The sequence below is a fragment of the Notolepis coatsorum genome, assembly GCF_963971535.1.
Source record: "Notolepis coatsorum genome assembly, chromosome: 15".
Lineage (NCBI taxonomy): Eukaryota > Metazoa > Chordata > Actinopteri > Aulopiformes > Paralepididae > Notolepis > Notolepis coatsorum.
The window spans coordinates 38,383,655-38,410,046 of NC_140179.1; the positions used below are offsets into that span (position 1 = coordinate 38,383,655).

General features: G+C 40.4%; 1 protein-coding gene across 1 annotated transcript; it reads right to left on the reverse strand.

Annotated features, from left to right (window-relative positions):
* Nucleotides 1–792: 792 nt before the first annotated feature.
* LOC311241703 (uncharacterized protein) lies at nucleotides 793–13,987 on the reverse strand. Its single transcript, XM_084330583.1, has 3 exons — nucleotides 13,838–13,987; nucleotides 9,170–9,261; nucleotides 793–2,154 (listed from the first exon to the last, which is right to left on the reverse strand). Exons 2-3 carry the CDS (start codon nucleotides 9,180–9,182, stop codon nucleotides 1,175–1,177), a joined length of 993 nt encoding a protein of 330 aa, XP_084186709.1. The 5' UTR covers nucleotides 9,183–9,261; nucleotides 13,838–13,987; the 3' UTR covers nucleotides 793–1,174.
* Nucleotides 13,988–26,392: the final 12,405 nt, after the last annotated feature.

Below are 26,392 nucleotides of genomic sequence, written 5' to 3' on the forward strand. Positions count from 1 at the left end.
ATTAGTACATGGTATACCTTTGATTTTGAAGTATTTGGGGTTTCAGGCGATCAACCAGAATGATTTGGGCATATTGCATATAGGGCTGTCTTAAATACTTAGAAGCTTCGTTCGATGGCACAAGCTTCGAACATAAAAAAAAAAGTTTAAAAAAAATATATATATATATAATTTTTTTTTAATAATATTATAATTTTTTTGCCTGAAATCTTGCGCCTCCATTCCAATGAAACTAAAGTAAGCGGCGCCTTCCCGCCTCCATTTCAATGAAACGAAAGTAAGCGGCGCCTCGACTCCACCTCTTTACAACAAGCACGTGGAGATTATCTGTGTTGAAAACAACAAGGACATGTGCAGCAGACATGTCGACGAAGAAGCGAAGCAATGCCGTTTGTTATTTAAGACTGTCGGACAGATTTGTGTTCATTGTGCTGCTTTTTTAAAGTGTCCCGACCCATATAAAAATATGTTAATAAAACGTGCTTAATTAAGTCGAATTCTGCCTTTGTCTCTATCAAATACATATAAATATTTATATAATTGTTTGCTTGATAGACGAAGGTTGCAACATAATTATGTAATGTCATGTCGTTGGCTGTGAGAGCAGCCACACTGCACCCAGGCAGCGCAGCCGAGTGAAACCTTGTTGGCTGCGTCACAGTCACGAAAGGGGCTACTTAATTAATTAATCCAATCCACTTTATTTATAGAGCACATTTAAAAACAACAAAGTTTACCAAAGTGCTGTACAATTCCCACAACATAAGATAAAAAAAACAAAAAAACAAAAATATTAAAAAAATTTCCCCCGAAGCTTCGAATTAAAAATCGAAGCTCGGCCCCGAAGCTTCGATTGCCAAAAAAAGCTTCGAAGGTCAGCCCTAATTGCATATAACGCGCCATATCTCGCGATCTATGAAAAAATACTGGATTATTTTGGAAAGGGGCGATGTTTAGCGTGTAATGGCACACAAACTACAGTATGTAGAAATTAACTGGTTAGTCATTAATGGACTATGAACAATTCCTGTCAAATGAGCCATACTATTGTCTCCATAGCTATAATACAGAACACACGATGGGTCTGCAAACTAAAATGGTCAATAACGCTGGCGCCAGGCAGTACAGATGGAGAAAGTGGGTGGTACCCAATGAGTTAACAGACATCACAACTCTATAGTCTCTCTTCTGTATGAGTCTTCATGTGGTCCTTTACATGTTGTTGTAGTTTAAACCATTTCCCACAAACACTGCAGCTGTATGACCTCTCTTGAGTATGAGTCTTCATGTGCCTCTGTAGGTCTGATGATGCAATAAACCCTTTCGCACAAACACTGCAGCTGTACGGTCTCTCTCCAGTATGAGTCATCATATGTTTCTTGAGGTTTGAGGCTTGAATATATCTTTTCCCACAAACACTGCAGCTGTATGGTCTCTCTCCAGTATGAGTCATCATATGTGCCTTTAGGTTAGAGGCTTCAAATCTCTTTCCACAAACACTGCAGCTGTACGGTCTCTCTCCTGTGTGGATCCGCATGTGGACGTCCAGACCTGATTTAAACCTGAAATCCTTTTTACAAAGACTACAACTATATGGTTTTGATCCTGTGTGAATTCTCATGTGCACAGCAAGATTAGAATTGGATGTGCATCTTTTACCACAGTAAATACAGCCATGTGGTTTCTGTCCTGTGTGGATTCTCATGTGGACAGCTTTCTCATATGGACAATCACTGGTTGGTTCTGATAATCCACAGCCCTCAGCTTCTGTGTCCATCTGTCCAGTGGAGGTGCTGGGTACAGGCTCTCCCTCTCTGCTTTCTACAGTCTGGTAAAGATGTGGGGACTGACTCTGGTGTTGATCATGGCTTCTCACACAGGTTACAGTGAATACTGGGTCTTTGGTATCAGTGTCCTCCAGCCATTGAAGCTGCTCTGCCTCCTGACTGGTCCAGTCTTCCTCCTGTTCCTCTTTAATCAGTGGGGACTCTGGGTCCTCCTGGCTCAAACTGGGGCTACTCTCCTCCTGGCCCAGACTGGGGCTCCTCTCCTCCTGGCCCAGATTGAGGCTCCTCTCCTCCTGGCTCAGACTGGGGCTCCTCTCCTGCTGCTCAGGGGGAACCTCCTCTTTACAGACAAAGAGCTGTGGGGGGTCTGGAGGGAAGAACAGAGAACAGATACTTTAAAACAGCTTTCAAGTATAACCTTCTGCACCTTTATTTTGAAGGGGAAAACTTTCAACCATAATTCTCTTTGCTAGTTTCTGATAAAGTGACACAGGCCTCTACAGTGCGAGCATTTCACTCGAGTCCAATGGTCTAACATGCTTTGCATCTTCGCCAATCCTGGGCTGTTTCTCCCCTCCCCTTTTCTACAGGTCCAGAAAACCATGAATGAATGATATGTTTGTAACACAGCATGCAGCCAGATAGCTTTCTACTGAACGCACAGAGAGGAAACTGGTATCCATCTTTTTGTCTCTCTCTGGAGAAGACGATAGGCTCATTTCCCCAAATGTCTGTGTGTTATTTTAAGGGTTTAATGCTTAATGTACTATCCCTTTACTCCATTTATGATAAATCAGTTTACTAGAAGTTACGCTCTAGCGTACAGAGAACATGCTTCGTCTTAAACCACTCCTAACAACCAACTTTCGCATAACATTAACCACAGACCCCAGCAGGTGCAGTTTATCAGTATTCATCCCACAGTTTTCTTATGAGAAACTGCCTGACTAGATCTAGAACACCTTTAAACACCACCCAATTTTTGAATTCATACATGTTACCAATCCAGGGCCCTCATTTATCAACAATGCTTAGAAAGTGTTCTATTTTCGTTCTTAAGCACAGAATTTAGAATGTGTCACACGTGCCTACACAGGTTCTACACACACTCCGTGTTGATAAATACCATTTGTTCTACGCTCCGCGCTCGTGCACGATTTTAAGTATTTGCATATAGAACCGCCCGTAATTAACCATATACGGCAGGGCTATTCAACTAAATTGTTCAGGGGGCCACATTGTCAGAAACAGAAACCCAAGGGGCCAGGGGCCGGACTGCCACGGCGCCTCCCCGTTGAGAGAAAACGGTGCTTTTTCAATGTATGTGATGTATAGATTGGGGAGAGATGACCACAGCTAAAACGGTGATTGAAATGTGCATGGAAGACGGTGACGGTGGTGGAACCAGTGATTTCACAGGCACAGGCCGCGTCAGCGAGGGTTTTGTTATGAATTCCTTAGAAGAACATCTGAGATTAGAGTGTAGGCCCAGAGCAGGAGGAGAGGGGTGACCTCTTTAATGCAACAGTGGATGAAACGTTTAATGGTGTGAAAGGTTAGCAGTCGTCATGACAGCACGTCGCATGACAACCAGGAGAGGGGCGGGGGGCCGTCGTTGCTACGACGAAGACCTATAAGTCGAACGGTGTTTCCGGGTAGAGCAGACTAAAATCTGACTGAGACTAAGAGGGAAGAAACCAGAAGAGACTCTCTCCTCTCGACGAGAGAGAGGGGGGGGGGGGGGGAGAATGGCACATCACCAGTAGCTTCGGCTACCACGAGGATGGTTTTAGGCTAACGAACAGGCCTGAACACTATTGGACTGAACAGCAAAAGGACGATAATATGAACACACCGAAAGATCATTAGAAATATACTCTTCAAGGACAATACAATCTGTTAACATCTGAGCTGAGGTTTCTGTTTAGAGAAATAAAACCATGCTTTTCCTTGTAAGGTATTTCACGTTGTCGAAGTGTCGAATTCTTACGGAGGTGGGGAAGTATTATGGTTTACGGATTGCACTAACGGGGGGGAGATAAGGATCTTATCTACCAGTATCGGAGACGTCAGGACCATTAAAAGTACACAACGCAGAGGAATTGGATGGAGAGCCAAACAGACGAAGACGTGATACTGGCCAGTTTGATCAGAATCTTACACCGTGCTATGAATATATGTACACTTGACACAACACGCAACCACATTTTCACAACTTTTATTTAACTACATTGCAAAAGTAGTATACTTTTAAAAAAAAGTGCTTCATTTATGTGCCACATCTGCAACATCTCCTGCAAAAAGTGCTTCATTTATGACTGTGCAACAACTGCAACATCTCCTTCAACATTTCAATATAAAAATAAAATTAAAAACAAACAAGTGCATGATGTGCATCTGAACATTCTAACATCAACACTTGAACAAAAAAACACATTTATAGTGCAGCTGAGCTTATGAAAAAGTGCTTCATGTCTGTGCAACAACAGCAAATCACAGCATCTTATTAGCACTTATTGTCGACTCTTAACTCTCAAACATCAGGGGGGTGGGGGGCAGACAGGCCTAGCCTACATACACACATCTAATGAGAGCGATTGCACTTCTTTGACTGGGCAATGGCAGAGAAAGAGGGTTCATAGGAAGTGAGGGCTACCCGCAAACAGTGATGCAAATGCTCATTTGTCAAGGAGGCATGGTTGCTTGTTTTAATGGAATTCATGTGAGAGAAACTGGATTCACAGGTGTATGTTGAGCCAAACATTGTTAGCACAGATATTGCCAGCGTTTTTATTTTGGGGAATGTCTTGACATGAATACACTATATCCAAAATGTTGTGGTGGATTCATTCTCAAGTGCCTGCTTCAGAGCAGATGATGCTTGCATGTCAATTATTTCAAGTTGCAGGAGACCTTCATCAATGTGAAGTGATGCAAGGAACTCTTGTCCTTTTGTGGAAATAGCAGCTACATTGGCAAATGGGTTGCTCACAAAATGCATAAATTCTCTGGACATGTCAAATTCATCAAATCGACTTGCAAAGTTTTCCCTCAATTTATCAATGAAATCTGTCATTAATTGAGTGACTTTTGGCTCAATTGTGCGTGTTAACGTTGACATGAAAAAAAAAGTAAATATTTTTTTATTATTATTATCATGTAATCTTTGGCGGGCCGGTCAGAATCATCCCGCGGGCCGGATCCGGATCTTTTGTTATTTTTTAATTTTTTAATGAAACTACTGTATATTTGTATGTGTATGTTTGTATTTTTAGGCCTCTTTACTTACTTAAAAAAAGTAAACATCAAGAAATATGTTTATGGTATTAATTATTAATTCCACCATGCCATGTAGCACTATCCCTCTCCCAGTATCGTCTGGCGGCCTGCAGATGGATACTATTCTCTCAACCAGCGCTCTCAACCAATGCAATAGAACCATTTTGATTGACAGTCGATTCGGCCAATTACGTCACACCGCTAGCACCCACCTCCTGCTGTTCTTACCACCAATCGTCAAACGTTTATTCATTTTCTACTTCCGGCCTTCCTATGTTTGTAGGTCCAGCATGACCATGCCGCAGTATTTGCCTGCGTCCACCTCTTGTTTGATGTGGTCATTCAAATAGAGAAGGCATGTGTCAGTGGAGTGGGATGTTCTGAAGCCAGATTGGAATTCGTAGATTCGATTTTTTTCCGCTAGGTACTTTTCGACCTGTTCGTAGACTATTTTTTCCATGACTTTCGAGATGGAGGTGAGAATAGAAACAGGGCGGTAGTTGCCTGGGTCTAATTTGCTGCCCTTTTTGTGCAGAGGGGCCACCCTCGCAATTTTGAAGTCCTTGGGGACGTGTCCCTGTTTTATGGAGAGGTTTATTATGTGTGTGATGACTGGGGTGATGGTGGCTGCTGAGTCTCTGAGGAATTTGGAGGGGATGTTGTCATGGCCAGTGGCCTTGTTAGGTTGGAGGGCGCTCAGTTTTTTTGAGTACCTCATCTGTTGTTACCATTTCCAGCTTGAAGTCGTCCTTGCGGACCCTTAGGTTTTTGTAGTAAGCTACTATGTGTTCTACCCCATAAAGCCCTGAGTGGGAGTGTAGTTTGTTTACCAGTGTTGTGGCTATGTTTGTGAAGAAAATGTTTAAGTAATTGGCTACATCCAGCTGGTCTGTGATGAGCGCGTTGTCCGTTTTTATGTTTATGTTTGAGAATCTGGTTTTAAGTTTTTTACTGCATCCTAGTTGATTATTGAGTAATTTCCAAAGTTCACGTGGTTTGTTTTTGTTTTCCTCAGTTTTGTCATTGATGAAATTCTTTTTTGCAGTTTTGATCATGGAGTTTACGTCATTTCTTAGTCTGTTTCTTTCTAGTTTGAGTTCAGTCATGTGGGCTTGGAGTTCACTGCTCGTGCTTTTGGTAAGCTTTGACTGACTTTTACGAAACTCAAGAGCATTTTTTGTCTCTGGTTTTCATAGCGGCCAGTATTTCGGAGTGCATCCACGGCTCAGTGCGATTTTTTACCCTGGTGGTTCTTAGGGGGGCCATGTCGTTTAGTATTGTTGAAAATTTCGTTTTGAAACCAAGCCATGTTTCTTCAACCAGTGTACCATTGAGTTCATCTGACCAGTCCAGACTCTCCATTTCAAGGTTAAACTGCACTGGAGGTGCAGGTCAGCGCAAGAGAGATATATAAAAACTAAAAGGAGAATACCTTCAAGAGAAAGAAGGGACCGCACACTCCTCAGGACTGGTTTTTGCTTTTTTATTGCACAACGCGTTTCGATATCCGCTTCCTCAGGTGCTATAAAAAAGCAAAAACCAGTCCTGAGGAGTGTGCGGTCCCTTCTTTCTCTTGAAGGTATTCTCCTTTTATATATATATATATATATATATATATATATATATATATATATATATTAGGGCTGTCAGTTTATCGCGTTAATTAGATTAATTAATTACCCAGCAAATTATCGCGTTATGAAAATTAACTCAAAATTAATTACAATTTTTTTTCTTTTTTTTATAATTTCTTTTTTTATAATTTTTTTTTGTATCTCATTCATTCCATGAGAATGTAGAATACACATTTACAGACTTTTTTTTAATATGGTCCATTTGCATGTTCTTGGTATCTGATTCTAGGGACATCTATGAATCTCAGGGAATGTATTCCCAGTGTCAGAAATACTGTGGGCTAGATCCACAAAGAATGGATTGCACGGTGCAAGTTGCACCCTTACTTACAATTCATTATGAATTGAAAATGGGGGACCCTGATGTAAACGAGACGAAAGTCTTTCTCTGGTCTGCATTCCCTTAACAATTGTGTGTATTATGGGCGGCTACGTGGCGTAGTGGGCAAGGCGCTCACCATGAATCTGGAGACGCTGGGCTTGCCTGTTCGAGCCCAGCGCTCCACATTTGCTTTCAGTTTAGCTGGTCGTCCGTACTAATACACATTGGCCGTATTAGGGGGTGGGAAACTGATGGGTGGGGATCGGGCGTTGTGGACAGCGACTCCTACAGGTCGGTTGGTGCGCCTGCGCAGTAGAATCAGGAAGTGTCGGGGGCAGCGTGAGCCTCCCACGCGTTACTCCTCGCCACTGAGAGATCGAGCTGCGCAGGTGAAAAGATGCGACTGCTGTTACCTCAAGTACCGGAGGGGACTTGTGCTATGTATGACTTAGTCCACATTGCAGCCGGCTTGTGGGAGGCAAGAAACAGCGTTCGTGACAGGGGAGGGTTGAATTGGATGATACGAAATTGGGATGGGAGAAAATATAGAAAATGGGAGAAAAAGTGGATAAAAAAAAAAAACAATTGTGTGTATTGAGCCGTACTGTATTGTACCCATTCTGCAATCTGTTAATAACGTTTTCATTCAATCAATCAATCAATCTGCGTGGTGATTGATTGAATGAAAATCTTATTTTGAGTCAATTGTAATGAACCAAATGAGAATATCCATAATTTCTTTTTATCTTTGACTGTGAATAACACCATGCTCAAATTGACCAGACCTGAAAAATCTAAGCAAATTAATAGATGGAAGATGATTAAACAGAAGGTTTTGTAGATACAGTACTGAATTCTGCCATCTGGACACATGCAATTTGAAATATGAATATAGAATATCAGGCATAAAATGGTTATGCGATTAAAATGCGATTAATTAGATTAATTAATTACAAATACTGTAATTAATTAGATGAATTTTTTTAATCGCCTGACAGCACTAATATATATATATATATACACTACTGTGAGAAAATTATAATCACACAAAGGGATAATGGCTTATAGCAGACTTAATGATTTTAGAATATTTCAGATAATGAAATGAAATGTTTATATCATCAACTATCCAGTTAGTATTTATACTGTAACGTTTGGCTACTTTAAATCATTGAATGGAGCGAGAGAGAGAGAGAGAGAGAGAGAGAGAGAGAGAGAACACCCAAAGAGACTTTGAAAACATGGACAATAACTCAAAACTCCCATACCTACTGGGAGAAATACAAGAATGTGCAAACACAGCAGCAAGATATGTGAGCTGCTGTGACAAGAAAAGGACATCCAGCGGAATACAACCACCATAAAGACTGTACAAAAAATTCCGTCTGTAATGTACTGATTTCTTTTGTTTTCTCTGTTTGATTGTTTTGTTTTGTTTGGCTTTGGCAATGTAAACGTATGTTTCCTATGTCAATAAAGCCCATTTGAATTGAATTGAAATTGAAAATTGAGAGAGAGAGAGAGAGAGAGAGAGAGAGCGCGTTTGCGTTTTGAGCGTATAAGCTGCCGTAGGCGATGATGTCACACTCGAATGTAAACACAGGAAGTTGAACACACGGAGATTGAAACTGGATGCAAGAAACGAATAACAAGTAAATATGAAGTTATCTTTAAACCTCTGTTGTTAAGCGTCGTCAATATAACCCACCCCCTTTTCTCACGAATGGAACTAGTGTAGTGGAGTCCGCTTTGAACGCTTCCAGGGTTAGCAGCTAAGAGCTAACGCTAGTTAGCTTAGCCTATTTATGGTTTAACTTAGCAGCTAACGTTAGCCCATTGCTCGCGTCAACCATTATATTGCATGTCATTGAAGGTCCGCGCTGGTCTGTGTAATGAAATTACAATTGCATGTCATTTAAGGTCCGCGCTGGTCTGTCTATAATGAAATGAGAGGAACGCTCTGCACTAAAGCAAGTCTCATATCAGCCGCGACGTGACAACATATACTCGATGTTCACGATATAGTAATTTACTACATCTCACGTAGAACAAGCCGCGATACATCGAGTATACTCGATATATCGCCCAGCCCATCTATTACTCACGCCCATCCCTATTATGTACACAGTGGATGTTGGAGAGAGTACCTGGAGGCGTCATGTAGATCAGATTCTGGATACCCAGCCAAAGAACAACACCTCGTCTGGATATTCTGGAGTCAAATCTAGACTAAAAAAATCTATTTTCGATAGGTACAGAAGGGAAGAAGAGCTTTAACTGCATATTAATAATAAAAATACATATGATACTGTATTGTATGTTATATCATATTACATTATATAATCATATTATATTAAACTATATTATTTACACTATATACTATTATATTATGGTACTATATTATATTGTATATATCATGTACTATATATCTCATTATATATGTGTTGTATACACTATTATGTACTATACTATTATATATACTATTAAATACTGCAGGTATACTATACTGTAATGTGTACTATATGTACTATGTATGTAAGTAAATGGACAAATAATTAAAATAAATAAAAATAAAAACGAAACGTAAGTCTTCTGGCCCACACGTTCAAACTTTGAAAAAAGTTTCAGTCAAGCGACCTGCACACCGCCGCCCCCACACACACACGCTACTGCATCAAAGTTACTTATGATTAACAAAGGCATTCGTTTTGTGGCATTAACGTTATATAGTTACACGTTCAATAACATCAGCGTATTTACCTGACCATAGCAAGCATTACTCATTCATATCTCTCACTTCCTTCCTTTGCTCAGAGAGCCCGTACTGAATTGTACCCATTCTGCAATCTGTTAAAGTTTTCAATCAGACAAATGTATAGAAAAGCTTTTATTATAACATTCGTTGCAGTAAAATCATTATGCCTCGTTTAGTACTGTGTGTATGGAGCTGTACGGTATTGTACCCATTCTGCAATCTGCTAATAAAGTTTTCAATCAATACTCCTGCGGAGCGCTGGTAGCCTACTCGTGGGCCGCGGCGAGCTAACGTTATTAGCTACAGTATGTTTGTTATTGATTCTCTCGTGAAGATGGCGGACTTCCCGGAAGTAAAAAACGAATAAGCGCTTGCCGATTGGTGGTAGAGCCATATGAAATCCGCGATCACGGAATCGCGGACGGAATCGCGGAATTGAGCAATAAAAATGGAATCAACTGTAAATTAAAAAAATTTAAATTAAAAATTATATATATTTTTTTTTTTATGTTGTGGGACTTAAAAAAACAGGTACAGCACTTTGTTCAACTTTGTCAGTGCTCTAAAGTTTAAACCTTTTTAAATCTTAGACAAACAAAACACTTTGCTTTCATGAAATATTGTAAGCCATCATTTGAGGCTTTATAAAAGCAGCACAATGAACACAAATCTGTCAGTGCTGAGTCCAACCTCATCTTAAATAACAAACAGCATTGCTTGTTGTAATTAACAAAGAGAGGCAGAGTTGATTTTGCAAAAAAATATATATATATCATTTATATTTTTATATTTTTTAATAATCAAATTTAATTTTCATATTCTAATCCCATGCCCATCGAACGAAGCTTCGAAGTATTTAAGACAGCCCTATTAAATGGACTGTTATATCTTATTAAATTGTGGACATTTATTCATTCCCACTTATTAGACACTATTTCTGATGGTAAAATGAGCGTACAAAGCAAAATACAGAATTCTGAAATATTAAAACGGAAAAAAACGGAATTTGGAAAAAAATTAAATGGAATTTGGAAAAAAATAAAACGGATTTCATATGGCTATGGTGGTAAGTGGGTGCAAGCGGTGTGACGTAATTGGCAGAATCGACTGTCAATCAAAATTGTTCTGTTGTACCTGACGCGTCTATTCGAAAGGCAACCGGTTCATGCGTTTTGCTTATCTGATTGGCCACTGACGTTTCTGGTCATGTGACATGTGCGCCCAATCGCGTGACGCGCCCATTTCCGCCTCGACCAGCAGCAAACTACCTAACGCCTAGTTTATCACTGGTTAAGCTTAGGCGAGTCTTTCGAAGTTGGTTAGGGAATCAGGGCTGGCGTTCTATCGCCCTGCTCTAAGACAAACTCTAACCTTAACCAACTTCGAAAGAGTGCCTAAGCTTAACCGGCGAAAGAACTTGCCGTCACACGATTGGTGCGACCAGAAACAGCAGTGGCCAATCAGAGCGCAAAGCGCGAACGCGGAAGCATAAACCGGTTGCCTTTCGAATAGACGCGTACCTGACACGACACATGCATTGCAAACTCAGATTATGGAGATATTACTGGAGAACATGGAGCTTTGTTTGCGAGAGATACAGTGAGTGCTGTCTCTTAAACTCTTAAAACTCAAACTTTTTAGTCAAGTTAGTCTGTTATGAAAGCCAGTGTAATCATGAGCATTATAAAATATATAAAAAACACACATGGCATGATGGAATACCATAAACATATTTCTTGATGTTTCCTTTTTTAAGTAAGTAAAGAGGCCTATGTTCATATCGGTGAGCACAATTTGTAACACAAAAAGAGACGTGTAGCCTATTTATTTATTTAATATTTTATTTATTCATTTTATTATTATTATAATTTTTTGTTGCCATGCCTAAAATAATAGTCAAACATAGGGCTAAAACATTTTCATAAACAATATCATTTTTTGTTATATGGTTATAATAAAAGCTTTTCTATACATTTGTCTGATTGATTGATTGAAAACTTTATTAACAGATTGCAGAATGGGTACAATACAGTACAGCTCAATACAACAACAGTGCTAAGACTGGAGGATGAAGACCAGAAAAAGACTTTCGGCTTTTTTACATACGGGTCCTCCATTTTCAATTCATCAAAACATTTAGAGACATACAAATATACAGTAGTTTCATAAAAAAGAATTATATATTTTTCTAATTTTAAAATATTTTTTTGCCACAAATATCGGTATCGGTATCGGCCGATTGTGTTAGTTGAACAATTGGTATCGGTCGCAAATTTTCATATCGGTGCATCCCTACATTATACCATTCTGAATTATGTTTTTGTGCTTCGTTTTTCTAGAGTGGCTTTTGAAATGTAAAATAATATACCTAAAATGCTGATAATAAATTTACCTTGTCCTAAATAATGCACGTCATATATACGGCGCTCGCGAGGTGGGATATACACACTAAGTGGTTATTTTAATAACGGCGCATTGCAAATGCGAATCCCACGGGGATGTTTTTAATGAATGACGGGCGTTTGACTCTGATTAGTTTCATATTCTCGGCTGTGGATGTATTTGCGCCCGGATTGTGTTTCATTCAAGCATAAATTTAAGTGTCTTCATGCGTGGATTTTGGATATGAATTACGACGGATCGGAATATGTGGATTGTTGAATTGTCACTCACACGTTATTGTGATATTGTAACTGGGATTAAAATGTTTGAGGAGATGCGCTGTTTGATTTGATGACGTGGACGTGACTTGAGAAAATGAATGAGCAATTGCAAGCCTTTGACGTTTTGAGGAATTTGAGAAAATGCATTTATCTGTTCAAGCACTGTTAGTGTTATCTGATGATGAACAAGGGTGATTAACATGACTGGTGTCACTGGTATAAACCAAAGGTTAATCAATTCAATGCATGTATGGATGATGTCCGAAACATATTAAAACCTGATTAATAGTGAAACTGTATATAGCCTCCCTCCAAGCCTCTCTGACACCATTATTTCAGGGGTCGCGCCTTGAAAACTTTGGGAACCATGTATTTATATATAAAGTACACGATACCTAAGCTGAGCACATACAGTACTGTACAGATATCCTCATAATTTATGAGATTATATTTATTTAAATGTGCCTGCTGGCAGTAGGCTTAATGGAATGAATAATCGAATGAGATCTTGCTAGCGAAAAAAACTATTTCAGAATAAGTAGACAAAAACAAGCCCAAAGAGTATCTAATTGATAAGAATTAATAGATACTTATGACTCTGAGTCATAAGTATCTATTAATTCGTTTAGTATTTGTTGGGGGGCAATTCGCCCCTGCTGCATTCTATTTTGTCGTGCTCTGTACCCAATGATTATGATTAATTGAAAATGGGGGACCCTGATGTAAACAAGACAAAAGTCTTTCTCTGGTCTACATCCCCTTAACAATTGTGTGTATAATGATACATCCCCTTAACAATTGTGTGTATAATGAGCCGTACTGTATTGTACCCATTCTGCAATCTGTTAATAAAGTTTTCAATCAATCAATCAATCAATCAATCAATCAAATGATTAAATGCTGCCACTGGCAGAAAACAATAATATATCTCCACTTTTCCACGAGATTCCCACGGACCACATTCTGTGTAGGGGATGACAAACACAGCATCACATACATGAACATTTCCGTATGGAATATCACAGTCATTCTAGGGCTAAGGTGACATAGAGAGTAGCACCCAGGGGGGGGGGCGTTCTGGGTACAGGGCTCCAGACAGAGACTAGAGGAGCCAACGGGAGGCTCTGAGAAGAATCCAACTGCAGGAGGACGCTCTCGAGTCTGGAGCCCTGCACTATAATATAATAAAGCTCATTTGGGTGTATACAACACAACTCAAACAAACATTATGTGGCTCCACAAAGTCTCCTATTGAATGTCAAAAGAAGCAGCTCAAGTCTGTATACCTGATAAGTGATGACATCACAAGTTTAACATAACATCTGCTCCGGTCCACCATTACTGGACGCAATCGGTTCATTTAAAATCCTCCGTAAAAACGGATAGAAAACACAAACCTGCTCGTAACTTTATCTTGGGTTTCAGAAGGAGATCCAGCAGTTTGTTTTGACGCCCAATCTCCCATTTTGATCGGGAATCTTTCTCCTCATAAACTGTAATAATATTTTCAATTATTCCAAATATATCCTCAACAGCTGTTATCAGTCGCTCTTTAAGAAGAGCCTTCACTTGTTCTATTTCGGACATTTCTAAATGCGAGATTAAAACCCAGTTATATTCCTTCCACGAGGCTCTAGCTAGCTAACTGCCTAGAGTAGAGCTACGGAAGTAAACAATGACGATCTTCTTCTTTGGAACTAACAACGGTTGACATCGATAGTTGTTGCATTACCGCCATCTACTGGAAACTAACAACTTCTTTTGATCATACGAAAAAATTACCCTGACTTTGTTTACCGCAATGTCCTGGAATTTCCTTCGATATTCAAGAGACTTTGCCTCATGAACAGCTCCACAGTTCACACATTTAATTAATAGTTTTCAGTAATTATTTTCTAACATATTTACCACAATTTATGGTTTTATGCATTTAGGCATTAAGCACTCTGTCATTGGGAACTGTAATCATAATAATTGTAACTAACTACCCACCTCATACTATAGTCTACCCATATAACTCTATGATAGCATGTATGTATAACAGTGTATGTACATATACATGTATATATTTATATTTACAGCATATATATCCATGTCTGAATATACCTGCATATAAATCAAATCAAATCAAATTTATTTATAGGGCCCGACAACACACGTTAATGTCCCCATGGGCCGTACAGGTCTTCTTTAAACAAGTCAAGAAGACAACATAACAATAAGTCAAGAACAGAACAAGAACACCATAGGGTCCAAACATTTTTTAGATGAATGCAAATAAATGAAAGAATGCAAGCACTCCCAGACATACCCCACGCGAAGGTAAGGAAAAACTCACTAAAACCTAACAATAGGGAAAAAAAGCTCCACAGGCAATGTGGAGGAGAGAAACCTTAGAAGGGCCGTTCAAGGGGGGATCTCCCTTCTTAGATGTCGGTGATAGTAGTGTTGCAGACGGACAGTTGGTAAGCATGCACTCATGTGTGTGGTGAAACACAGATGAGTGCATGCAATAGCAACTGTACATTTTGAAAAATTAAAGATAGAGCTAATAGCGATAGCAACTGAACATTTTGAAAGATTAAAGATAGAGTTGATAGCGGATCTATTTGAGGCACAGGGGCGGCGCAAGAGGGTCACGTCCTCCCCGTCTTAGTCACGGGACATTCAACACTCCGGTCGTTGCTCAGGGACAGCCGGAGACAGGGGGAAGGGGGGTGGCGCAGAGAGCGTCGCGAACTCCCCGACATCATCGCGGGACATCCGGCACTCCGGTCACCACTACGAGACCTCCGAAGACAGGGGGGCACGCAGAGGGGGTCGCAATCTCCCGGCCTTCGTCACGGGACGTCCAACACTCCGGTCAACACTCCAGGACAGCAAGTCATAGGAAGACAGGGAGACGGGACAGGCGTTAGACAGCTCATGAGATTGTAGTAGGCGGACATAGCAATAGATACAAGTGGTAGGCATATATGTGAATGGAGTAGATATATGAAGTAAGCGTATTATGTGAATAGAATAGAAGTACTTAACCCAGCAATGAAACCGCGTTGACTGTTAATCTGTTAACAGTCTGTTAATCAGTTGACAGGACCACGGACAGACGGCGGTGAATAACTGATCCAATGCCTCGGAGGTGCATGTAGAGCAGTCACTACAAGCTTGGCCAAGACCCCGAGGCATCCATCACCTTGGTCAGCGCCAGGAGACGGGTACTCAGAGAGAAGGGGGAGGGAGGGGGGGAGAGGAAGAGTTATAATCCTTCCATACCTACTTATACCCTGCACGTAACCAATATAACTATGTATGATAGCATAACAATAATACCATATGTATATATATTCTTACCGTATATATATATATCCACATCTGTCTGTACATACCTGCATAATCCTTTTTACATATCTGTAGATAATATATCTGTTAGGGGTGTAACGGTACACAAAAACCACTGTATGGTACGTACCTCGATTTTGAAGTCAAGGTTCGGTACGGGTTTTCGGTACAGTGAGGGAAAGGTTGGCTTTCCATGTTCCACTCAGGGGTGATGTAGTGTGCAGTAACTAATTGTACTTGTAGGGCCGTCAACGAATATTCTATATTGAAAGTAATCGACTTGTAATTATCTTTTTTATAATAATAAGTTCAAGTTTCAAGTTTCTTTAATAGTTGTCATACAGAAGTACAGAATACTTTTATACAAAATGCTTCTTACTGTTACGCTCCAGAGACTGTGCTAGACAAGATAAGTATCAATAACATAGTATAGCATGTAAATTAGAAGTAGAAAATGAGGTCACAGTGTTCAGTATAGACATATGTACAATGTTCGATGCAGAATAGACGTAACTGAGTTACCATATAATATACAATACTATGCAGTGTACTAATATACAATACTATATAGTGCAAAGCAGAAATGGGATGAGGTACAATTTAGGTACAATTTACAGTAAGGTGTACGAGTTGTAGTGCAATCCTTTATCAATAAATATAAAGTGTGGGGAGTGGGTGCTGCAGTGTTTGTTTAAAGTGAGTGTGTGCTATAAAGTGTGGGGAGTGGGTGCTACAGTGTGTTTGTTTAAAGTGAGTGTGTGTGTGGATGTGTGTGCTATGTGCATTTGATGGTTGTTGTGTAGTGTTCATTGTTCGTTGAGCAGCCTGATGGCCTGGGGATAGAAGCTTCTTCGGAGTCTTTCTGTGCTCGCCTTGAGACTCCGGTATCGCTTGCCTGACCGCAGCAGTTCAAAGAGGCAGTTGTTCGGGTGACTGGAGTCCTTAATGATTCTCTTAGCCTTGCCCCTGCACCGCTTGTTGTAAATGTTCTGGAGGGTGGGGAGCCCCCCTCCAATTGTGCATTCGGCTGAACGCGTCACTCTTTGTAGTCTGCTTCGGTCTTGTGCAGTGCTATTCCCAAACCAGGAGGTGATGTTGCCAGTCAGGATGCTCTCTATTGTACATGAGTAGAAGTTCTTAAGGATCTTCTGACTGACTTGGAACTTCCTTAGGCGCCTGAGGAAGTAGAGGCGTTGTCGTGCCTTCTTCACAACACTGTCAATGTGTGTGGTCCATGTCAAGTCCTCGGATATGTAGGCTCTGAGGTACTTAAAGCTGTTCACTCTCTCAACCGGTGCCCCGTCGATGCTGAGGGGGCTGTAGTCCTTGACCCCCGATCTAATAATTATATTAGATTGTGAAAAAAACAGCACCCGGTGGGCGGTCGTTAGTGGTTAACATACCGTTGTATTCGTTCGGTACACTACACATAGCCGTTCGGTACGGTACACACTAAAGCGGTTTGGTTCGGTACGGATACGTGTACCTTTACACCCCTAATATCTGTACATATCCCTTACCTACTCTTACGAGTTACGCTGCTGGCCAGTATTACTTACTACCATAGTGTCTTTATACCTGTATCACTGTACATATTAATACTACAACTCTGTACATACATCTGATTAGCACTATTACTCAGTAGTACTTATTTATATATTTTATATGCAGTTTAATCACCTGTGCATTGTATATTACTATTACTAGTACTGTCGAGTCTTGCGCATATTTACGCATATAACATATTGCTGCGGTTATTAAGAGTAGTTGTACCTACTTACTGGTCACCGGAGGCTTCAATAACGTTTAGATGGTAATCCATTTTGTGAATACATTTGTTGAAACATTTGTTGGCCAATGGCTCCTGCTATCTTAACGTTAGCCAGCTAAACGTGCATAGCTTAATTAACGTGCATAACATACCTGTGTAACGTTAAGTAACTTGTGTCCCACTGAGAAAGTTCAGTATCACTGCATACACTTGGTTTAATCCAAACGTCCATTCAAAAACGTTGTATTATGAAATAAGACGAGGGAGTGCGAGTCACTCAACTCGCTCTTTTTTGCATGATTGATTAATTTCCTGATAATGTATGACGGTGACCCTTCCTCATCATCGACTAGACTGTGTTGTTGCGTTTGTGTTCGCGTGTGACTTTCGAATGATTGTTAACAACATAGTACTGTGATATTCTGATATATCACATTCTGATATATATTTGTCATGTAAAATTAACTAAAACATTTGCAACAAAAATTGAAAATGTTTTATGAATAAAAAAGCGGAGGTTCGAACCTATTAATTAAGATTCAAATGCCAACGTAACTAACAAAGGTTTGAGCGTTCGGGCTCATCCCTAGCCCCATCACTAAATTGTCTTGTCCATCTAGAATACTTGAATCATTAATAAATCCTCAACTCAAGACTTTTCTAACTACATATTCTATGTTGAACCATAGCACCATCTCACCAGTCTGGTTTCAGGGCTAACCATAGCACCATCTCACCAGTCTGGTTTCAGGGATAACCATAGCACCATCTCTGCAACATCTAAATGATACTCTGACTATTCTGTTTGACTTGTAAAAAGTCTTTGATACAGTTGAGCATTCCCTGCTTTTACATATTGGATGTGACCCTAATGCTTATAGATAATTCCACAACTACCTCTCTGATAGACAGCAGTGTGTGAAAGAGGGTAATGTTCCATCTGCATTTTTATCAATAACAAAAGGTGTCCCTCAAGGTGCAATCTTTGGACCAGTCATTTTTACAATTATATCAATGACATTCGGGTCTAAATACCTGTAATATCTATCTGTACACAGATGACACCCTCTTGTATTGTTGGTCTGACTCCATACAATTTGCTGTAGAAAATCCACAACTTTCCTTTAATGTTCTTCAAGAGGCACTTAATGATCTCAAACGTGTGTTAGATGCTGATAAAACAAAATATATGCTATTCACAAGAGCTAAGAAAATGTATTATAGCAAACTTCAAATTAGTACTTTATTCGGTACAGCTGTTGAAAGAGTCGTACATTATAAATATTTAGGCATCTGGATTGATGATGAATTCACTTTTTTAAAGATTTGTTATTTTGGCATTTTATTGCTTTATTTCGGACAGACATGGCAGAGAGGAAGGATGGGAGAAGATGTGGGGGAAGACATGCAGCATAGGTCGCCGGGTCCGGGAGTCGAACCCGGGACGGCTGCGTTACACTGCAGCGCAGATACATGGTGCGCCATCCTGGCGCCCAGATGAATTCACTTTTAAAGTCCATGTTGATAATCTGGTTAAAAAGCTGTGAACAGAACTAGCCTTTCTTTATAGAAATATAACCTGCTTTCCCATGTTTAGTAGAAAAATTATTGTTGAAACTGTATTACTATCTATCTTGGATTATAGTGATGTAATATATAGACATTAGTGATGTTAAGATTCACCGATTCGCATCGGTGCACCGGCATAAACTTTCGCGATGCGAGTGCACCGGTGGAATAAGTGCGCATCGGCTAGAATTCAGGTTGAACTCGCGATGCATCTGTTGTTAGCATCTTTGCATCTGTCAAAACCGATTCATTCATATAATTTCCTCTCATCCACTTCTGTCAGCAGTGCACTGCACACAGCAGATACTATCTTTGCTTCGCTACTACAGAAGGTGAGAGCCGCGTCACAGTTATCAACAAACAGTGGAAGTCGAGGAGGAGACATGAATTGAATTGACCAACTGGCTAACGCTAGTAGCCGCTGGCTAGTTAGCCAGTTAGCCGTTCAGCTAACGCTAAACTACAGTATCTAACTAACTAATGTGACTCTGCAACACCAGTTCCATTAGTAAGGAAATGGGGGGGGGGGTATATTGACAACAGATTCAAAGATAACTTCACATTTATTGGCAATTCGTTTCTCTCTCACTCTCTCTCTCTCTACATTCAATGATTTAAAGTGGCTAAACGTTACAATATAAATACTAACTGGATAGTTGATGATAAACACTTAATTTCATTATCTGAAATATTATAAAATCATTAAGTCTGCTATAAGCCATTATCCCTTTGTGTGTGATTATTATTGTCTCACAGTAGTGTGTATATACATTGTGTGTGTGTGTTTTTAGCTAAAGTGGATAGAAAACACAGTACTGTGCAAAAGTCTTAGGCACTCAAGAGTTTTTATATAAATTGTCTTACAGTAGATTATTTTATTTTTAATAATAATATAAGATGCATATAAGGAATACAACCAAATCCTGTCATACCATAAAATTGTATCATTATTTTGCATCGTGTTGAATCGCATCGTATCGCCCCGAATCGCATTATGTTGAATCAAATCGCATCGAATCGTATCGTATCTCAACAGGGGTGAATCCTATCGCATCGCCCGGTGCTTCAAATGTATCGTTAATGTATCGTATCGTTGGCACCGTATCGAGATGCGCATCGCATCGGCCTCAGTGATGGAGATGCACATCCCTAATAGACATGCTGCTGTTACCACCCTTAATTAAGAAGACCTTATACTGTATTCTATATATCACTCACTATATCATTCACTATATTAACAGACATGACAGCTCTATGGTCTCTCTCCTGTATGAGTCTTCATATGTGCCTTTAGGTTCGAGGCTTGAATATATCTTTTCCCACAAACACTGCAGCTGTATGGTCTCTCTCCAGTATGAGTCATCATATGTGCCTTTAGGTTAGAGGCTTGAATATATCTTTGCCCACAAACACTGCAGCTGTATGGTCTCTCTCCAGTATGAGTCATCATATGTGCCTTTAGGTTCGAGGCTTCAAATCTCTTTCCACAAACACTGCAGCTGGTCGGTCTCTCTCCTGTGTGGATCCTCATGTGGACAGCCAGACCTGATTTAAACCTGAAATCCTTTTTACAAAGACTACAATTGTATGGTTTCAATCCTGTGTGAACTCTCATGTGCACAGAAAGATGATAATTGGATGTGAATCTTTTACCACAGTAAATACAGCCATGTGGTTTCTGTCCTGTGTGGATTCTCATGTGGACAGCTTTCTCATATGGACAGTCACTGGTTGGTGGTTCTGATAATCCACAGCCCTCAGCTTCTGTGTCCATCTGTCCAGTGGAGGTGCTGGGTACAGGCTCTCCCTCTCTGTTTTCTACAGTCTGGTAAAGATGTGGGGACCGACTCTGGTGTTGATCATGGCTTCTCACACAGGTTACAGTGAATACCGGGTCTTTGGTATCAGCGTCCTCCAGCCATTGAAGCTCCTCTCTCTCCTGACTGGTCCAGTCTCCCTCCTGTTCCTCTTTAATCAGTGGGGGCTCTGGGTCCTCCTGGCCCAGATTGGGGCTCCTCTCCTCCTGGCTCAGGCTTGGGCTCCTCTCCTGCTGCTCAGGGGGAACCTCCTCTTTACAGACAAAGCGCTGTGGGGGATCTGGAGGGAAGAACAGAGAACAGATACTTAAACAGCTTTGAAGTATAACCTTCTGCACCTTTATTTTAAGGGGAAAACTGTCAACCATAATTCTCTTTGCTAGTTTCTGATAAAGTGACAGTGCAGAATAAACAGTATTGGTAGGTGAAGGAAGGTGTACACATATATATGTCATAATCACAGCGAGAGCGTACTTCACCCCTCCTTCTCCCCTCACATTCACCACGCACTCCTCTTCATCCTCCCTTCCATCCACCACGGAAGCCTCACGCCCTTTTATGGTCAGCATCCCTTCACCTCCTGTCACTCAACCCAGCTGCACCTCATCCCCTGATTCACACGCTGTCAGGCACCTCACTCCTCACAGCTGTATCCCATCCCCTGATGATGAGGACCCTACTTCAACCGGACGACGCTGACCAGAAGTCGTTGTGGTGTTAGTATCATTACCTAGGTACGACGCCTCAGTCCGAAGACCTGCTAGGCATCCCGTGTGATTATTCCCTGTTCTAACTTTCCTCTCTTGTGCCCAGGACCTCCGTGCCAGCGTGTCCCTGTCTGGACCCCCTGGAGCCTACCAAGGAGTTCCTGCTCCCTCTCTCAACATGGACCCGTGTCTTCCGTCTGCAGTAGCACTGGAGTGCACCTGCTCCCTTTATCCCCAATTCATATCTGTTGTATATTTCTGGATGTAATTCTTGCCTACTTGGGAATACCATTAAAACAACCTGAAACGCTCCATTCTCCTCTCCTGTGTTCAGCGATTGGGCTCTGCTTAAAACCCATTCTCACAGAACACCACGACCAAGATGTCAGAACCAGCTGCACTTGAGACCGAGGATGAGGAGGACACACGTCCATCACGTAAAAGGACGTTTCAGAGGCAGTCCGTGTGTAACTGAGGGGTACAATTCCCTGACTGTATTGATAAGTATGGTATTATTAAACCACTACCGCTTGTACTTTAACTTCTGGCCATCCAGTACATGATTTTTTTTTTATATTTTCTTTATTATTGCAAAACAAAAAATTATTAAAAGTCAGTACTCAACACACAATGCATAATGAAACTTTCAGTAAAGGTGGTTAAAATATATGCAAGTACAGAAACAGGATAAAACAAAAATAGTCTATAATAACATTTTAACCGTATACAGTGTATATCCAGCGAAATTACAATTATATAAATGTTAGTATATAATATACCCCTAATACCTATTTTCTAAAACCCTACACACATATGCTCCAGCTCAAACCCCCCCCTCCCGGACCCCCTCTTGGATAGTACCTCCATTATCCCTCACTCCTAACCAGACACTACCATTATAAGCTAGCTTTTATTCTCTCCACCACTTCTAACCACATTGACATTTTGGATTCATTGAGCCCCAGAATTCTTGCTGTAGATATTTCTTGATATATCACATCGAGATATGTAAGAAACCACACTTTTCGGCACATTTTTTCCGGTTGAAACCAACGTGATGCGATCAGTTTTTTTAGCTACTGTGATACCCGATAAAACCAATCTTTTTAGTTGTGGATTCACTGCAAACTCAAAAACATCATTCAATAGTAATACCGCGGGGTGTACAGGTATATTCCAAAATACGAGTATTGATAATTGTTGGGACACATCTTTCCAGAATGCCTTAACTGGTGGGCAGTCCCAATACATGTGCATAAATGTTCCTTCGTCCCCATTTGTACATTGGGAGCATTTGGAGTCTTGTATAAGCCCCATTTTGCACAGCCTTATAGGAGTCAAGTATGTCCTGTGAATATAGTTCAGATTGATTTGTTGATGATCCGGGTTCCTTGATGTAAGTCGGACATTTGCCCAGGCTCCTTGCCAATCAAAGTCATATTCCAGGTCTGGTATATCCCTCCTCCAGACTAGAGTTGTTCCGATACCGATACTGGTATCGGAAATGCCGCCGATACTGCCTAAAACGCTGGTATCGGTATCGGCGAGTACACGTAAATTCTAGCCTCCGATCCCATGATGTAATTTATCTCCTGCCGAGTCCTGCGGAGAGTGAGGATTATAAAATGAACATGTTTTAAAGTGTGATGCTGTGTCATTTTAACAGCAGATACACTTTCTTAAATTCCATTGTCCCCGACAGTGCGGTGTGACGGGGAGCTCGGACGGGAATCGGGCTGTGTTTGGCTGGTGTTATGATAGCATTAGCTGGAAAGATAGCTAGTTGGAACAACATCCGCTTTTAACGTTACATCAAATCAGATGATCGCCTGTCCTTTCTCCAGGACCTAACACTGTCCGTGACCGTCTATCAACAATAATGCACCCACGGTGAATTGTATTTAAGTTAAGTAGCTACGGACTAGCGTTAGCTGACTATTACTAACGTTATCAATGCGGGAAGACGCGCTAGGTCAGTTAGCTTAGCTTGATAACGTTACCGTGTCTAAAGTTGGTGCTATTCACATAATCCAGCAATAATGGCTGCAGACCTGCAAGCAAAGTACAGCAAGTGCCAAAGGATAAGAGTCTGAGGCGGAGTTTCAAAAGAGAATGTTGAATATTTATTTTGCATCAAAAACCACAACATGAACGTTCTATCTGCCACTAGCTTACAGACTGAATAGGGTATATCTGCAGAGCCACTGAGTAGCGAGTGCAACACCGTTTAATGTCCGTGTGGATCATTGGAGTAGGGTATATCTGCAGTGCTGCAGCCCATACTCATTGATTAATGATACTAATACAAATCTATACAATCACCTGTTGTTGAATAAATACTATACGTTCTAGTTATTACTAAAAAACAGTATAACAGTATCTGAAAAAAAAAAAAAAAAAAAGTATAATTTATATAATTTTTTTTTAATTTTTTTTTTATGCACTGGTATCGGATAAATATCGGTATCGGCCGATACCCAAAGCTTAGGTATCGGAATCGGATCGGAAAGGGAAAAATGGTATCGGAACATCTCTACTCCAGACAGTGTCTAGTTGAAGGGTTTCATACGTGGACGTTAGTAATTGATAATAAAAACCTGATACAAAACCTCCCAATGTATCTCTTTCATAGAAAAATTTGTGGTATCTGTGGTGTTCAATTGGTATGAGTAATGGAACACCGTGAGATCTCATACAAAGTCGTAACTGTATGTAAAAAAGCCATGTGGACTCGGTGAGGTTAAACTTTATGCATATTTCGACATAACTACAGAGGCCCTTGTTATTAAAAATATCCCCTAATGAGTGTATGCCTTTCTCTTCCCATATAGGGAATCTTATAGGTCGTTTTCCCATTAAGAGTGCATTGTTATTGAATATGGGAGTGTGATTATGCCATTCTTGAGGGTTAGGATATTTCTTTTGTGTTTCCCGCCATGTTCTGATTGCATGGGTAATTATTGGGCCAAATTCTCGCTCACAATGCTTGATTGAAAGTTTAGTGTGTGCTATGTCTTTCAGTCTCTGTGGGGCTACTATGTTTTCTTCTAATTCTCTCCAAGATACCAAAGCCTGGGGGTCAAACCATATCTTCAATGGTCTTAATGTGAAGGCCTTAAAATATTGTAAAAAATCTGGGACTGCCATGCCACCGTCTGCTTTATTTCTCTGTGCGGTGGATCTTTTTATGCGAGGTGGTTTGTTATTCCAAATAAATTTGTATGTGGAGGTTTGTAATCTTTTCCAGTAGCCCTCTGGAGGAGGTAACGGAAGCATTGAGCTGAAGAAATTGATTCTTGGTAATACATCCATCTTAACTATTGATACCCTTGCCTGTACTGAGTTTTTAAGTTTTGCCCACCTGTCCAGGTCGTCTTTGATTTTGTTCTGTATTTTTGTGTAATTGTGCTTCACCGTTTGTCTTATGGTGGGAAATATTTCCACACCCAAGCATCTGAAATGTTTGACCATGGGTATCGCACCTGGGAGGGTTGTGTCTTTTTTTGCACTGGTGTTAAGAGGAAGAAAAGCCGACTTAGGCCAATTTATTTTAAATCCCGATAAATCACCAAAGTTCTCTATCAACTTGAGTATATGCGGCAATGTGTTGTTGGGGTTTTGCATGAACAATATTACGTCGTCCGCATATAAACTAATTTTATGATGTGTGCCCTTGATTACTATTGGTTCTATGTGTTGGGATTGTCTTATAAATTGTGCTAAAGGTTCTAATGATAGATCGAATAGTCCGGGACTAAGAGGGCAACCCTGTCTGGCTGAGCGTGATACCGGAAAGATATCGGAGATGAATGTGCCTGTTGTAATCCTGGCCGATGGGTCCTTGTATAGTACTTTAATCATATCAATGAATCCTTTTCCTAACCCCATCCTTTCTAATACTGCCCATAGAAACGACCATTCCAACCTGTCAAATGCTTTCATAGCATCCAGGGATAGTATCGCCTTAGGTGTGGTGTCCTCTTTGTCTGCATCTAGTACGTGCAGTATTCGCCTTATGTTATCATTGATCAGGCGACCTTTTATGAAGCCTGTTTGGTCCGGATGAACTAAAGACGTCATATGCTTTTGCAATCTGATGGCTAATATCTTAGAGTACAGTTTGACATCGGTTCCGAGGAGGCTTAAAGGACGGTAACTACCGCACTCAGTGGGGTCTTTGTCTTTTTTGTGAAGAACTGAAATGAGTGCGATATTTTGGTGTTTATGGAAGCTTCCCTCTTTGACTGAGTATAAGATCATATTTAGTAATAAGGGTCCAAATATGTCCCAGCAAGAAATGTACATTTCTGATGGGATACCGTCAATTCCCGGAGCCTTGCCATTTTTCATTCCGGATATGGCCTTCTTGAGTTCTTCTAATGTGATCGGTACTTCTAACTGTTTAGCGTCGTCCTCCGTAAGTTTAGGGAGAGTAATTTGATTAAGATATGTGTCTAATTTGTCTTGATCAAAGGTCGTTTCTGAATTATATAAATCGGAGTAGAATTCTTTGAATGTATCGTTTATTATTTTGGGTTCTGTTACTAGAGCTTGTTGTTTCCTAATGGCAGTTATATCTGCAAATTTTGCATTAATTCTTAGTCGCATGGCTAATAGGTGACTAGGTTTAGAGCCTTGGAAGTACTGCTGTTGTCTTGTGCTGCGTATTTGCAATTCCGATTTTTGTCTGTATATTGCTTTGATCTCTGTCTTTAGAATGTTAACTTGGTTTTCTAGTCTAGTAGAGTT